Source organism: Solanum pennellii, chromosome 12, assembly GCF_001406875.1.
Source record: "Solanum pennellii chromosome 12, SPENNV200".
NCBI lineage: Eukaryota > Viridiplantae > Streptophyta > Magnoliopsida > Solanales > Solanaceae > Solanum > Solanum pennellii.
In genome coordinates, this window is record NC_028648.1 from 82,708,439 (window position 1) to 82,725,868 (window position 17,430).

Below are 17,430 nucleotides of genomic sequence, written 5' to 3' on the forward strand. Positions count from 1 at the left end.
ATAAACTGACATTTCAATCAATATATTCTTCATTATCATTAGCATTATAGATAAATCATAAACAAAAGGGAAAATTGAACAGAAAGATAAACAGAAACACAGTATGGATTTGAAATCCAAATATGCATTAAATTGGGAAAATTTACAAGGAAGTATCTCCCAACAAGGACAAGCAACCTACTAAAACTACATCTCTATTCCCCCACATAGCAATTAGGAAGGGGAAAAACAAATAGTGGTCAAGCCATTGGAATAATAGAAAGCCCACAAGGCTTTGGTCCAAGGATAAGAGCGTAGCGCATGATGTGTGGGTGCAGCCACCAACAAAAGCCAGGTATGTAAGTAGGTAAAGAGCAAGACTATTATCCACTGAGTTTCAAACTGTGCGCTACTGGTCTGGTCCTCAGGGAAAGAAAAAAACTAGCAAACTCTTACAAGCAAGCATTTCATTCCTAGCACTTCTATGCCAACCCTTGATTCCTCCCTACAAATTTGTAAACACTAAACCTATATGATCAACATGATGTGAATCACTGTGTGGCGTGAACTTGAGTTAGGACCAAAAAGGAAAAAGGAAAACTCATGTACAAATAGTAATTTGCATGTCTCAATGTGCTAAATCCACACTTGCAGTGCCAATGCTTGCCTTGTCGACTACGCGTACGTTGTACAGCTCATAAACTCTTGCACGGTTCTCCGCCCACCATTTTTCTGCTTGTTTTTCGCTAAACCGCTTCCGACTGCAAGTTTTGACATTCAAGAATAATGATTATATGATTTCATTGTATTATTAGAATAGTGAAGTTCTGGCAATCTAGACAAGTAAAAAGAGGTCTATAGCACAAACAGCATAAATTTAATTGGCGACTCCGGGATAACTGCAGATATAAAAGCAACTAAGAGAATCTTGTTCACATGCTCAAATGTATTTTCTTTAATGTACACATAGAGGACAAAGAGAAGTTGGCAGGTTAGTCAGCAGCCACAAAAACAATAACAGAGATTTACGTTGGCTGTTTACCTGAAGCGAACCCTTTTAAGATCTTTGACGCCTCCAGGTAGGGAGGTAAGAGTAATATATACACCTGGCTCATCTTGCTCAACCCATTCATTCTCGTTACGAGAATCACATTCTTTTGTTCTGCCCCCATTTTTTGTTGTTGCCTCTGGATTCCCTTGTCTATTGTGAACAGCACTGCGATTACTGGCATTGCTTGATCCATTAGAAAGCAACTGGCTGTTAAATACACTTGTCTCCAACTCTTGAAAAGTAAGCTGACTGTGAACTTGGTCAATACAGCCATTAGGTATATCACTGGAGGTAATATTGGATTCGGAGGAAACTGATTTAGGAGATTTGACGTTTCGGCCAGGACCTACTGGCAGCCTTTCAGCCATTTCCTTCAGCTATAAAAAACAAAGATACACAGTACATAATCTCAGGACGAGAAGCTAACAAAACTGAGAAATGAAGAGAAGCACAACTTTTTTTCCTACACATGCACAACTTTTGTAAAAATGGTAAAAATGACTCTAACTTACCTGAGAAGTAAGTGACTTGATCACTTCTTTTGCTGCTTTGCATTTGGCTGTCTCCTCCCCCGCAATTGATATTGCCTCCTTCAGTTGCTTACTAGTTCTTTCCAGTTCTACCTCTTGAAGTTGAGCCTTGCGTGTAAGAGTTTCCACCTATAATAAAGATAGTCAAGGAGTTTGGACACAAAGCAATATTAAAAGTTGGCACAAGCATTAAAATCATACACAAGCTTATCTCGTTTTCCATCACCAACTCGATACATGCAGCTTTTAATGTTTTTCATAAAACTAGACACTTTGGTACTTTTATTTGTGACAGGCCAAATCAGCACCTCATTGCAAAGTTTGAGAGCCATATCAGAAACAAGTATAAAAACATGTAGAGAGGTGAAGAAACTGCATCAGAAGGAGATAGCTGCATAGTAGAAAAACAACCTACCTGCGCTCTTAATTTAGCAACCTCTTGACTAAGACTTCCATTTGTCCTTTTAGCATCATCCACAACAATCCTTGGAGATGTAAGTCCACCCAATGTTGGAGTTGGTGTAGTAGAACGAGGTGGACTGGCCCGTCTAGATGTTGGTGATGTTGCTCGAGAAACAATCCTTGAACCAGGAACTGAAGCAGAGAAGAACTTCTTGGATGAGGCAAACACTTGATTGGAAGATTTGGAACTATTCAGAGCTCCCAATTGTGAGTTACTACTAGGAATAGGTGACACACGACTGCTGTTGAATTCAAACTTCTTCTTCTGTTTGGAAGAGCGGGTTTCAACTTGTTTGAAGGATTCCATCGAAGAAAATCTAGTTAGATGAGGTCGAGACCTTATATCCAGCTTAGTACTTTTGTCTATGTCATCAGTTAACCCCTGGTTCAGGCTTCCTCTTCGACTCATGGAAGCCTCAGATGAAGCATCAGTTTCAATAACCTTTTTCAATTTATTACAACAATTATCACAGACACGATAAGGTTTATTGGGATTTGGTGCCATTGATGTCTTCAGTGATTTCTTGCTGCTACATGAATGACAAAAGACAAGACCACAGTTATAACAGTTGTGGCGCTTCCTTTTGAAATTAAAAGGAAGACGGCAGCCAGAACACATGGATTGGTCAACCCCTGACGCCCATTTATGAAGGCAAATAGCTGCCGTAAAATTAGTACCACAAGCAATACTTTTGACTTGCTTGTCTTTCAAAGCTTCCACTAAGGTGGGAGAATTTCTGTCATCAGTAGTACCATGACCTAATCTTCCATTTGCTCCCTTTCCCCATGTGTAAACTTCAGTTCGGGAAGTCAATACAGCAACATGGTAAGCACCACATGCTATCTCCTCCACAAAGCTCTTTGAGAGTTTTCCTTCAACATGACAAGGAAGCTTCCCATCAGCTTGAGGATGACCTAATTGACCATATACAGGACTTCCCATTGTATATACATGACCTGAAGTGGTTAAAGCAACTGTCAAGCTATGTCCACAAGTAACCTGGCAAAAATTGGGTTCAACAAGAGCTGCAACACAAGTAGGAACAAGTTTCGACTCCTTGTCACCATGCCCAAGTCGACCTTTATCCCCATCTCCCCAAGTAAAAAGTTTCCCTGAAGAACAATTGCTTGAACTAGAGTTCCCCACCATGACTTCAACAACTGCAGCAGTATGCCAAACCCCACAAGCTGCTCGAACAGTTCGAAGCCCCTTCAGAGATTCCACTTCCCTTGGTTTTGAAATACTCTTTCTATCTCCATGACCAAGAACTCCAAAAGTCCCATCCCCGAAAGTAAATAATTGGCCAGCAGAGGTCACCACAGCGGTATGCCAGGGCCCACAGGAGATATAAGAAACATGTATGCCCTCTAAGGGTCCATTTACTCTTTTGGGGACCCAATGACTAACTTCATTCCCATGCCCAAGAAGACCAAAATCCCCGGCACCCCAGGTGTACAATTCACCAGAAAGTGTTACAGCACAGGAATGATTTTCACCACAAGCTACAAGTTCAATGTTTGTATGGCTGAGGGAATCTATAAGCTTTGGATGCAAAACATCAGAATCGACACCATGCCCAAGCCTGCCTCCTGATTCCTCACCCCAAGAGAACATCTCACCCTGCTTTGTTACTAGTGCTGCGTGTTTTCCACTGCAAGCTAAATTTTGGACATCTAGTACAACTGCAGACTCTAAAGCTTTGGGCAACAACGAATCTACTTTGACACCATTACAACTGTCAATCCTATGAGGTCCACCACCCAGGACACCATCACCAGTCCCTTCCCCCCACATGAAAACATCTCCTAGCGCATCACCATCATCGTGACCAGACCCTTGACTTGATGAGCTAACAGCACTTGAAAGGCTTACTCTAAAATTATCCATACCCATTGCCTTCATCTGACCATGTATGTCATTTGAACCTCCAGAAGATAAAGAATGAATTGAAGCACTAGCAGAATCTGAAGGGAAAAAGCCCTTGGGAGGTACAGCATATAAAATAACATCAGAAAAGGCCTTATTTACACCAATTTTAGGTGGGCTTCCATATGGACTATGAAGGCGAAGTTGGTCACCACCATCCTGATGGAAAAATAGATGTCATTCAACTTAGAGAAAAACAAAATTGTATAATTGAACCTCAATATTGACAAACATAAAGTATCAGCTACATATGCATGCTTAGGCGTGAGGGAAGGAACGTACCTTCTGTGAGCTATCACCACTACCAAAAGGAGAATGCAGAGGAGAGCTTCTCCGCGTATATGTTCTGGGACTAGTGGCACCAGAAGGAATTCCATCGCTCCTTGAGTCTGTTCTCCACTTTCGCTGGTGCCCTCGTGAAATTAAAGCCTTCAAGCCACTAAACCATACCTCTGCTTCCTCTTTATCTTTGCATATCTAGAACATATGATTGAAGAGCAAGGTGAGAGAGTGAGTTTCTGTAACCAGATTCATTCAAAAATAAGACAAAATTGCCTGAATTACATACAAAATTCCCCTCTAAAAAGATACAGCTGTTACTAATGAAATTCTTACCAAATCCAGTGATCTATCATTATATATGAGAGAAAAAGATTGGTACTCTTTCTCAGGTCGTGGATGCCTTTGAAATATTGGCTGGAAAAGAGCAAAAGCAATGTTTATCAATCCAATACACCACTTACCCTTCATATAGGTTGTTAGACTAGACTGAAAAAACATGTCCAATAAGAACTAAAAATTTGGCAAAAGAAAAAAGAAAAAGACATTGATGCCAAATTCATATCATCAAAGTCTGTACCTATGTGAACAAGCCAAAAGAAATCATTACTTACTATAAAGCGAACAAAATCAAACCAACAACAGCTAGTATAGCATGGACTTTAACCCAGAGTGTTCAGACGACCACATAGTATTAACATGAAAATAAGCATACAAATTCAGCAATATTTCCTCAGAATGACGTATATAACATATGAAAAGACATCAAGCATAAAATTGTGGTATAGTTTTTGGTGAAACATGCAAGACATAAAAGCCACTAATACGCATATATTTAACCACATATTTGACCTTTCACCATATAAGTTCTTCCATCTCCATTTAGAAAAAAACAGAAGGAGATATAGAAAGAAGGACAAATTTGTAGATAGAATCATATAAAACATATCAAAAGTTCATAGAACGGAGATTAGCTCTCTTCAGCAGAGAAAACTTACAGTGCGCTGTCCAGATATTATTCTTGACACATGACTCAGCTTAAGGTGTTTCTCCTCTTTACCTGAAAACCATATCAGAGCAGACTCGTCCTGAAACATAATGACAGACTTCTTCTTTAGACTCAGAGCATTACCTTCAATTAAAACTAAGTTCCAAGGAGCACAGTAGTTAAGTTAGCTACGATACAATGATGTAATACACAGATTTTTGTAGTAAATTCCTACCTCAATAGTGAAAGGTATATCGAAATAATTGATATCCATACAGCAAGCTTAAGACTATTTTATATCAGTAACAGTTTATTTATAAGCAAAGTCATCAACCTGACAAATAAGGAAATGGTGATCCTCAAAGGCTTTAGGTTTAAACCCGAGAAAGTTAGAAACATGAGCTCAAATGTTGGCACTATTTGGGACAAGGAAACAAAAAACAAAATACCTGGATGAAGTTCACATGTGTATTCTAAAAGCAGTCAAATACACTACTTCACAATGGTTATATGACAACAGGAATTATGAACAAAGAACCTCTATGCCAATGGTAAAGGCAAGCATTTGGAAGAGAACTCAGACTGCCGATTTTCAGTAAACTCCAATTTTCTTACTTATAATCATGAAACAGAGTGACTATTTTTGCTTCATTTTTGTGTATGGCAGTTGCGTTACTATTTAACAGTTTCAAATTGTCACAGAGGCTGAAGGGCTTTGATTCCTTATGTTTTACTTTTCAAATATCACAACAGACATTCTCCTACTATTATTTACATATCTAAAGGATACTAATTCAACTCGAGTTTTCAGATACATGCATGCGATAACTGAAGACAAAGTAACAAAAAGAAATTGCAATCATGATATTAAATCTATTACTTTTTTGATACGTATACCCATATTAGTAAATATTACCAGTCACTAATCAGAACTGAGACGAGCGTTGAGGATGAAATATCTACACGCTGGACACATAAAATTGAATATCGGCCAAAACACAACAAACTTCAAGTGCACTGTTAAATAAAGGAGAAAGATATGCATAAATGTACTAATTTGCTTCATTAAGACACCAATGTCATGGTGAACCTACACTTTCAACTTTAGAGGATGCCAATGTCCACCTATTACACGCTTCCTCGCAACCAGTTCTACGTCCTAAAACACTCAGTATGGAGAACTCGATCTCGATCTCCCGAATAAATGATAGGGGTTCTTGTAACAACATCTAGTCGTCTAGATGTGGGGTCTCACCGTGCAGCAAACTGTGGTATAGTTGGATCTACATGGACGCCCATCTCAACTCACCCAGCTCATATGATTACAAAGTTGGGATGCATACGATCTCAAACAAGATTTCAATGCCAAGAAAGGCAAGAGCCAAATGTAAGAAAAAGTAACAAAAAAAGAACGAAATGAAGCTTACATTTGCCAGACGGAAGGGACAAAACTTTGGCTTTCCCCTTCTTCCATACTTCAGCAAACATGCCCCCTTTTTTAGCGCAGTTATTGCCTGAGATAAATCAAATAAAAGGAACGTGAAGCTAATAGGACATTAAACTAAATGCTGCATATGCAAAGAGAGAATGACTAATATTATAAGACTCGCAAACAATTAAGATTTCTGAATTAGGTCATGGAAGTAAATACAACAAGACAGACTCTTTAAAGTAGGTGCATTAGTAACACTTATTTTTTAAAATTAAAAATCTCATAGACTATAGTCTCCTTTCACCAAAACTTTATGCATAAACTGAAGTCTCCTTTCACCAAAACTATCTGTGTTCACCGATACTATATGTGTAAACTAATTATTAAAATCAAAGTTTTTGTTTGGTGTTGCACAAATTCATATTTGGAAAATTACAAAATCTGCTATCTTTCCTATTTTTTTTAAAAAAAAAGTATCTTTTTCCAAAAATTACAAAATCTGAAGGCGACAAATTCTAGTTTCATTAGCAAGAGCAAACTTGCTAATGAGACAACCTTAATACTTGTTCACATAACATCCTTCATTCACTAAGATCTCTATTCAACTATATTTCTTCTACAGAGGAGTAAGGCATAGACCAAAGGCATTACTGAGACAAATCTTCTAAATCCAATAACTTCTTTAAACATGCATATCCAGCTTACTACAGATAACCAATATGACAGAAATGCATCAACAACATACCCCGTCTAATGTCGGAGGGGTAGAGTGGGCTTGGGAGCAGTGTTATATTACTAAAATAAAAGGCAGAAAAACTCTAAGGTCTGCTGGGGCTTTAAGCACAAAGCTCGCAAATAAAGTATGGACTTTAATGAGAAAAAAGGGCGCAAAGGGAGAAAAAATACAAATAGTATATATTAAGTCCAAGATTATTAATTATAAGCATGAATGACACATATATAAACAGAGAAATGGAAAAAAAAAACTATGTCTTTGAGCCTTGATGACAACAGTGAAGTGCACATTAAGTGAGGCAATCAACACATTTTGAGCCTAAACGCGTCTTTAGCAACACTACTTGGGAGGGTAAAGAGCTTGTTTTCGATAGACCCTCGGCTCAAGGAAAGCAACATATCCAGTGAAATGCATGTTCAACAAATAATTCAGTGATTATTATTCACAATATTACAGGCTTAAAATAATGAGAAGAGTTGACAGTATATTTGTACCTGTTCAATATCCCTTTCAATTAGTCCACTAGCTCTGTTGACATCTGAATTCATTCTACCAGTGACAGACATCAAAATATGACAACCCCAAAGCTATCGCTCACAGTAAACCCAAATCTCTAAAAACCCCATTTTCAGCTCCAATTCCTCCCATTCATTCATCAAACTCACCAACTCTTTCAGCTCCAAAACTCAATCCTCCCAATAAGGACCATCTCAAATTCATCAATTCATCAAACAGTGAAGAACCCAATTTCTTAATAAGAACTGAACTGCAGTAATTGCAACGCCATTTGGGGGATTTCTAGTAACAGTGCATTAAATGCAGGAAACCCCACAAGGTAAAAAGCTTGTAAACCGAAAATAGGTTTATGGGTGTAGTAAATTTCACTAAGAAAAACGGAAACGAATGACACCCATATAGCTAAAACAACAAATTCAGCTCCTTCTTGTGTGTCTTTAGTTCAATTTTCAGAATAAAATGCTTGTAAACCGAAAATCGGTTGATGGGTGTGATAAATTTCACTAAGAAAAACGATAAAGAAAGAAACCCATATAGCCGAAACAACAAATGGATGAACTAATAGTGACAATGAGTGTAATAAGCTGGACTGTTTTTGCTGATTGAGAGAGAAAGAGAGAAGGGATTTTAGAGAGAGAAACAATGGCAGAGAGATCAGGAGCAGAATCTGTAGCTATTTGAGGAATCAGTTGATCTAAATTTTTCCAATTGAAGGAAGAAGCAAAACACAGAGGCATACAGTGTTGTTTGCAGATGAGAGAGAAGGGAAAGGTACTGAAGAGAGAGAAAGAGAAAGCGTGGATTTATGTAGAAATTTAATCAAGTATTTGCCACCGTAAAATTATACCACCGAGAATCTATCAAAAACAGTTTTTTTAGCTTTCAAGTTAGTTTCGCGTACTTCACTCGTGTGATTATATTGGTAATATTATTGTTAAATTATTGTGGCAAACAATCTCTCACCCTCTCAAATTAGCTCAACGACCTCACTCGTGTGATTATACTAAGGTTGTTGTTGTTATTATTGTTATTAAATTATAATTGCAAATAACTTTTCTACATTCAAATCAATCCTTCGAACTTTAGTTGTGTGATTATAATGGATATGATATTGTATTTATATAGTGACAAATAATTTCTCTACCTCCCAAATCTTTAGCTGTCGAGTTAGTTCCGCAAACTTCACTCATGCGATTATATTGGAAATGTTATTGTTAAATTATCGTATCAAATAAACTCTCGACCTCACTTGTGCGATTGCACTGAAGTTACTGTTGTTATTAAATCATAGTTGTAAATAACTTTTCTACTTCCAAGTTAGTCATTCAAATTTCAGTCGAGTGAATATACTAGATATGATATTGTTATATAGTGGGCAAACAATCTCTCTATCTCCCAAGTTAGATCTTCGGATCATATTCATATAATTACACTAGATATGTTGTTATTATTGTTGGTGTTAAATTATAATGTCATTTTTTTCGATTCATATAAACTATTTCTTGTTCTTAAATTCCTTTTTCCTTCTTTGTTGTCTAATCAAACGCTTTTAAATAAATAAACTACTGATAATATAAATTTTGATAAATATTTTAAGATATATTTCCTTTCTATATTAATATTAGGAAATTATATCTTATTGTGAAGATTTATTAAATTATGAGAAGCAACATGAAATATATTCCTTTTTAACTCTTAGTTGTCTAAAATCCTTCTTGAATTTTTTTTAAAAAAGGAATGAAACAACATGAAATATATTCCTTTTTTTTTTCTTTTGTCAAATCAAATAGATTAACAGAAAATTTAATATTTTATTCTTTTCTTTTCTTTTTTCTGTCTCTTTGTTTATGTGGTTTCTGATTAAAGTGTGGATTTCTATTCTTCATAGTGGAAGTTTTGAAAAAAAAATGAAGAAAAATAAAATTATCTTAAATTATTAATTAAGATATGATACTCAAATATATTTACATAAAAATTTCCCCTCAAATTGAGTAAACCAATAAAAGTGGCTTATTAATGTTGATTTGATTTATCAACAGAATGCTTCCTAGTATTCATTTGTTACTAAGTCAATCATAAAGATTGAATATAGAAACAAATTATATATTATTCCGATTATATTTGGATTCGCTTCAAAAATTTCATAGTATAAAAAATATTTTCGAATAAATATATACTTATCACTCCGTTATAATTCTTGATAATTTGAAATTTTATCATATATTAGTAATAAATTCTATTTGTTTTATTTAATTTTAAAGATATACTATGACCATAAAATGCCCCTTGACAACAACATTTGTCTTTTCAACATATTGAAAATGACCAATACCACAACTCTACAAGCTTAGGCACTTTTCTAGTTGTAGAAGAAAAAGAAATAGCCACAAAAGAGAATTGTACATGGTCCCTTCTTTAAACATACTTGTGTGTAGTGATGTATTTATCAATAAATTTTATTTTATTTTTGATAATTGGGATGTTCAGATCAATTTATCCGCACCTTGATTAATTTTAAAAATCATTTATCATGTATCAGTTAACTTTGTCTATCTAAGATAAATGCGGAAGAATTCACTTGATATTTTTGTTTTTATTGGAGATTTGAACGTATAATCTCATGATTCTCAGTTCAAATATTGACTACTGACCGCCTTTGATTATACTTATCAATAATTATACTCAACAAAAACTATCCACATGAAAAAATAAAATGGAGTTTGGCTTTAAACAAAAACATATCACGTGATATGCTTCATTATCTCATATAACTAAACCACTTAGATGTGTTATTTTATTTAAATCCTTTTTCCACTTTGATTGCTTGGAACAAAAGGTCAGACAGAACCAATAGTTTTTATCATCAAAATTCAAAATTAAGATTATTTAGAATCAAGATTTTATCGAAGCGTTACGTCGAATGACACCTTTTATAAGTATCCAATGTTACTCGAACTCTCCAAAATTATCCACGATTGTTATCACGATATCATATCCTCCAAAATATACTACTTTTGGAGAATCTGACACACACCTAGCAAAATTTTTAAAGAATCCGTGCAACAAGAGATGGTTTATTTTGATCAGTTTCTCATTGAATCTAAAGCTTAAATGTCAATATAAAACTCAATATTCTTCTAATTTCAGCATCCAGCTACTACATTTGAAAAAAAGTACTACTACTTTTACTGTACAGAGACCAAAGTTGTTCAATTTCACATGCTGGTATACTGATGAGAGCATTATAAGTTGTTTTGAACTGTACAAATCCAAAGTAACTTAAGCTATCAACAAATAGGAATTCAAGAATCACTATAGCTTCTGCACTTTTTAACTTTTCTTTGGAAACTGTAAATCTCTCAATCCTCAAAAGAACTGGTTTCTTCTGTTTTGTCATCTTCACTAAAGCTAGATGACATCTCTGCAGCAAAACTAGAACGAACACAGCGAGTATCATTGTTAGCATAACAATAAAGACAATTGTTAAAAACATTTAACTTATATACATTGGCATTGCAAATAATTCACATTATCGGAACCGGTCATTTCAGGTTACTAGTTTCACTTTTGTCATATATAGAAGGTAAAAGGCATTCTTCACAACTTTACTATCACACCGACAAATACAAGACAGCAGAACTTGACACACTCAGTAATGGCTACAAATGTTTGTGTTTGAACACTATGCTATGTACAGAGGACCGTACATTGTTCAGAAGTGTCATAAGTAACCTACTATGAATGCACAAGACAAGGTAATGGAGTTGGAGACAGTTGACATAAATCACTTATGAGAGGCAGAACTTTCTACCATGCAATCTTCTGTACTTTACATCACAAATCTATTTTTAAAATTGTTTCAGCAAGCCATTGAAGAACTAAATATGATTCTCCAAAACCTTGATATCTCAGTCAAACATCTCAAGATGGAGCCATATACGTTCAAATATAGATGCACATTAGATTAGAAACCAAGGTCTTAAACATGGCCAAACCTTATCTGATGATTTGTCTGGGATGGCATTCTAGTCACTGATGCTTTCCTCACATACTCTTGATGGTTAGGAGCTTCCTCATCCCTTGCTCTTTTGGCAACCTTCAAAATATTTTGTATTCAAAGAGTTCAAATGACCATATCTTTATCTAAAGGAATTACAAATAGTAACATACTAACATGAGCTAAAAAGCTTACCCTCATTTCATTCTCCCACTGTATCTTCACATGATCTTCATTATAATCTTCATCAACGGTTGGTCGGTCCACATGGATGTAATCCTATATATCATAATCAAAGTAAAATTATCTAGATATTGCTGGATAATAAAGAAGCACAGCACAAAAATGGCATTATACCTTTTCAACTGTACTGGAGAGCTCTCTCTCTGGACAATAATGTTGCTTACTTCCCTTATGGACAAAATTTGAAGGCTTGCATTGAAGATCTTCCTCCTCCGCAATGTCAAGGCTCAAGCCATCACGGCTAGTGAACCTAGCAGTTACCTGCTCCCTGTTGACTTTTCCAATGTAGGAACTTTGAAAACCACCACTAGAGCCAGGATTAGCTGCACCATCATGTTTAGCCATAAGCTTATAGTTGCATCTGCCATCAACTGCCACTTCTCTTCCAGAATCTTTGCGCATCTCTATCGACGAGTTCCGCCCAAGATAGTACCGATCACCATTGTGCATAGAGGAATTCCGATCAGGCTTTTGGTTGATGTAATATTCAGGATGAGAAGACTTGTTTGACTTTTTGAAGTTTGCACCATCCAAATCAGAGCCATGAGAGTTTATCTTGGAAATGGATCCATACCCCTATTGGACCAACGTAAAAGCAGAGTAGGTAATTCAACAGATTGACTTGAGTGCTTTAACTTTGATTGTAAGATCTTATGGTAGGGCAGGAGGCACTAAATAAAGCACAATTTTATCTCAACCCATTTACATTTGAGCCAGTAGAAAAACGTAAAGATATTTAAATCCTCGAGATAGGTAAGGTTTCGCTAAAACAAGCTTCCCTCCACGGTGGATAAATCTTTTTAAGAAAAGGTATATCCATGGTCCAATGCAAAATATCTAAACAAAAGAGAAGTTCAAATTAATAGCCCTACATGATTCTTTTGTGTAGTGTTGCTATACCACAGTTCTATGATTGGTACTTCCTTCACATTATTCATTTAAAAGATCAATTGACTGAAGTATATCAGCAACTGTTGTCACAAGAGTAAAAGATATACATAAAATTCCTAGTCTAAATTCAATTAATTATCAACTTGACACAAATCAAGCATTCCTGTACATAATGCAGTAAGTTCATGGTTGAGAACTATGAAATCAAAGTTTACCAAATCACTAAGATCAAGTTGCACAAGATCCACTTACTATGCATGAATTGGATCGCTTGTCGACTTTAGTGAAATCTGGTGTAAGATCTGGAACAGGTTCTCCAGAATATATAGGGTCTGACAAACATTAATATGAAAGTAAAAGTCAGCAACTCTCTGTATTAGACACTAAACTACACTTTAAGAATCCACAATGAGATGCAAAAAACAAAAAAAAAGGATGCATGCTCAAGCATAAAAACTTGAAAATGAAGTACAATGCTGAGTAGAAGTGGTATTAGACATGGCAAAAAGAACTTCACTCATTCAGCAACAAATAACCCTCACTCTTTTTACATCTAAACAAAAATTAATCTGAATACTAGAGGAACGTTATACACCGTGTACTTGTGCACGTGAAAGTTTCAAACAACACAAAATTACGATAATGGGCACATCGAAGTTGATAAAGTATTATTAAAATTTTAATTTTATTCCTCTCAAAAGAAAGAAAATGAACCAAATTAAAGTTTACGAGGTTCTCAGCTTTGTTCTGCCAACTCAATTAAGAGCAGACAAACACGTAATTCTGGATGTACAAGCATGTGTTTAAGATGACCTCAATAAAAGACTAGCACAAAAATAAACCCCATAGTATCAACAGAACATGGAAAAAGGGACTTCACAACTTGCAGATAGGAGACAAGCGGACCCTAATCCATTAAATTCATAATTACCGCTCTTATAAAACCTAAAGAACAGAATCAGCTTTGGTCGTAATCCAAATTTAACAATATTGTCAATATGAGCTGATTTTGTTAAGTAATCAGGATCATTTTAGCATTTCTTATAAAATAACCACTGTTGTCATAATCATTTTTTAAACATAAAAAAGAACTGTTCTATATACAAAAATATGTTGTTCCTTACGAAACTGTAAATAAACTTTCACAGAGCCATATGATGAGAGAAGTGTTTTAGTTGTATAGAAGCACAACAAAATCTAAAATCAAAAGCTAAACTAAATAGGGACTGAATTAGTTCTCAAAAAAACAAACCAAGTAGAAACAGAATTAGCATGCTTTAAGGACACAAAGCTTCTTCTGGGAGAGAAAGGCATGCTCACTCACAAGTCAATGAAATGAACGGATGAAAAAAGACTTGAGTCAAAAAAAGGTCAACAATGAAAGAGAAGCAACCATTTTAACTCACCGTCAACAGGAGTTTGCACTGATGATTCAAAAGCACCCCGTGGAAGCTGGTCAAATACTACACCAAGTAGTGGACCATCCTGGCGGTAGAGACTTCCCAATTGCCTCTTCACAGCAGTAATTGAAGCATTTTCTACCTTTGCTTTCACTTTTAGATACCCTGATGGGCCAGTCCTTGGTTTCACACACTTGAGATCAGTAGGTTCATTACCTGGTAGGTATCTTGAAGTTGCCATATCAAATGATTCTACATTTTGTGAAAAACGTGCATCACGTAAGGAAGAGCTACTTCCTGAAGGTGTGTCCTCCATGAGGTTAGACTCTGCTCTATACCTAGTGTCAGCTTCACGCGTCACATCCGCAGTTGAGACTTCTGGCCCAGTTAATCTTCTACTCTCAACTTCCCGATGATCAAAATATTTATCATCTCCTTGCTTAGTACTTCCACAAGAATCCTGCCTAAAACCGCTGCCACGGTCCTGAATGACGCCGCTTGAACGATCTTGTCTTCCTTTTGCATTTGTTTCCCGACTCGATAGCCTCTTGTCTTTCAACCGCCTATGACAAAACCACCCAGAAACCTGCTTTTCTGTTAATCCCAATGACTGTGCCACCTCCAATTTCATTGACTCTGTAGGATACTTATGCTCTGAAATTTTGCAAGTTCTCTCATAGTTATATTTGAAATAACATACAGCATAGAAGCTTATTGCAAAACAAGAAAAAGTAAGTAAGAGTTGTTACCCTGATAGAATTTCTCAAGACCCTCAAGTTGTGCAGGTGTCTTCATTATTCTTGCCTTGAGTTTCCCAACATGACCTTTATCATCTTCAGAATGTATTTCATGTGAATCTAGAGTATGGATAAAAGAAATTAATAAAGCCAACAATGACACAAGCTGGAAATAAAGATCACAATCAATTGTTCCAAGTTCCAATACCAGTAGGTCCAACTATAAATTGAACAAATTCATAAGCATTATTTGAGAGATCTAATTTTTAAACCAAAGGAAAAAAAACTATCTAGTTGATTAGGGTGGAAAGCAAAATCCACAACTAACCACGATGCAGAAAAGTAGTCATCCATAGTACCAGACGTAACTTATACTCCCTCCTTTTCAATTTAATTATCTTACTTCCGTTTCCTGAGTACTCTTTGATTCTAACTTTCTAGATGACAAGTGTAAGTCCACAAAATTAATGGATATTTTGGTACTACCTACATATCTTTAGTTTAAGACCACCACAAATTCACAAGTCTTTCTTTACTTCCATAAACTCTACGTCAAGTCAAAGCCAGATAAATAAAATTGAAAATCCGGGAGTAGCAAACTAAAATAGCACCCCAAAAGTGTGGCCTCATGGTCAATAAAATGGAATTAAGAACCATGAGATCTTAAGTTCAAATTCCAGCAGTCAGCAGAGGCAAAAACACTATGTAATTTCTAGACAGAGTTACCCTATACATGTATCGTTGGAAGGTAGCAGCAGCCACTAACCCATGTAACTAGCCAAGTTGCACTTAAGCTGGCTTGGAATTATCAAAAAATAGCAATATAATCTGATGAAACTTAGACCTCTAAAACCCAAATTCCAGATTCCAAAACAACATCCAAGATTGTAACTTTCCATGAAACGGAAACTAAATTGAACAACATGTAACATACTCAGATTCCAAAATTGATCTAGCTAGCTAATAACAAAGGAAAAACCGATAACTTTTTTTAGAAAAAACGATACCTTCCATGATCTCTCGTCAAATTTCTCTGGGCTTTTCGTTAACCCCTTTTGCTTATTAACTCAAAATTCGAACCCCAAATCAGCGGAGAATGCGAAGATTGAAGCGCCCCTGTGTGCATCTGTATACAAAGAACAAAAATTGGAGCATAAATACATGTACAGAGAGAAGAAAGAGAGAGTATAAGCATAATCTATAACTCAAAATTCACATACATCGCACTGATTACTAATTTCAGGAAGCAAAAAAGGGAAGAAATTTGGTGAACTAAAGAGGGGAAGAATACAAAAACTATAGGGGAGAGTTGAAGAGATTTGGGTATCTTGAAGAGTATTAACTCTTATGTTTTACATATTCGAATGATGACATGTATGTGTGTTTTTTTTGTTAATAGTAAGTTCGAAGTCTATATTAGAGTTCGATTATATTTTGAATTTGTATCAGATGTGATAGGAAAAAATGTTTTTTTACTAAGTTTATTTTTATGTTCAGGCTTTGAATGTGACACGTTTAATTAAAGTAATAACAACCCTAATTTTAACTAAAAACATATAGTTTTAACTTAAATTACATCCTTAAATTTAAATTTAATGACTTTTATTCTTTTATTAAAAATAATCAAAAAGTTAGTGAATTTCACATAAAATATATGCAATTCATATTATTCTTCATTAAGTTTTTTTTTCTATAATATATATGCAATTCATATTATTTTTCATTAAAAATTTTTTTTCTATAATTTCATTACTAGTTGGCAAAAGGTCCCAAAAGAATTTCTTAAAATTCTTTGAGGTGATTTTAAAAAAATATTAGGGCGTTCAAGTTTCATTCTTCATTATTAGAAGTAAAAGTATTCGATTGATATTATTTTCTACAGATTTAATGAGAAGAAAATATTTGAACGGCTAATTTTTTGTACAAATCAAATGAAAACAAAATTGCTAATAAAGGAAGACATATTGCAAACGTTGTTGCTAAAAAAATTATAGTAATATTTTAGATGTAAGTGATTTAGGGAGTTTTGTTGAGAGTAATATAAATTGTACACGTTTTTATGAAAAGATTGTTAATTTTTTATAAACTTTAACAAAAGAATGAAAATTGTTAAATTTTAAATAATTAAGAGGCTTTTTTATTAATAAGAATAATTTAAGGATGTAAATCAAGTTAGTGATATAATTTAAAAATGTTTTTGCCTAAAACTCTCATCTATTACAACGTATTATTAATGATTGTGATTTGCATCGCACACATTTA

General features: G+C 35.1%; 2 protein-coding genes across 2 annotated transcripts; both read right to left on the bottom strand.

Moving 5' to 3' along the window:
- Positions 1 to 87: 87 nt before the first annotated feature.
- On the bottom strand, positions 88 to 8,696 carry LOC107007235 (PH, RCC1 and FYVE domains-containing protein 1). Its single transcript, XM_015205763.2, has 9 exons — positions 7,879 to 8,696; positions 6,644 to 6,730; positions 5,227 to 5,316; positions 4,565 to 4,645; positions 4,232 to 4,426; positions 1,976 to 4,108; positions 1,543 to 1,689; positions 1,022 to 1,407; positions 88 to 740 (listed from the first exon to the last, which is right to left on the bottom strand). The coding sequence occupies exons 1-9, from the start codon at positions 7,948 to 7,950 to the stop codon at positions 608 to 610; spliced, it is 3,324 nt and encodes a 1,107-aa protein (XP_015061249.1). The 5' UTR covers positions 7,951 to 8,696; the 3' UTR covers positions 88 to 607.
- A 2,274-nt stretch (positions 8,697 to 10,970) lies between these two features.
- Positions 10,971 to 16,532, bottom strand: LOC107005262 (homeobox-DDT domain protein RLT1-like). The gene is made up of 9 exons (XM_015203802.2): positions 16,389 to 16,532; positions 16,176 to 16,294; positions 15,181 to 15,288; positions 14,438 to 15,085; positions 13,284 to 13,363; positions 12,255 to 12,716; positions 12,093 to 12,176; positions 11,896 to 11,996; positions 10,971 to 11,332 (listed from the first exon to the last, which is right to left on the bottom strand). The coding sequence occupies exons 2-9, from the start codon at positions 16,180 to 16,182 to the stop codon at positions 11,260 to 11,262; spliced, it is 1,563 nt and encodes a 520-aa protein (XP_015059288.1). The 5' UTR covers positions 16,183 to 16,294; positions 16,389 to 16,532; the 3' UTR covers positions 10,971 to 11,259.
- Between the last annotated feature and the right edge of the window lie 898 nt (positions 16,533 to 17,430).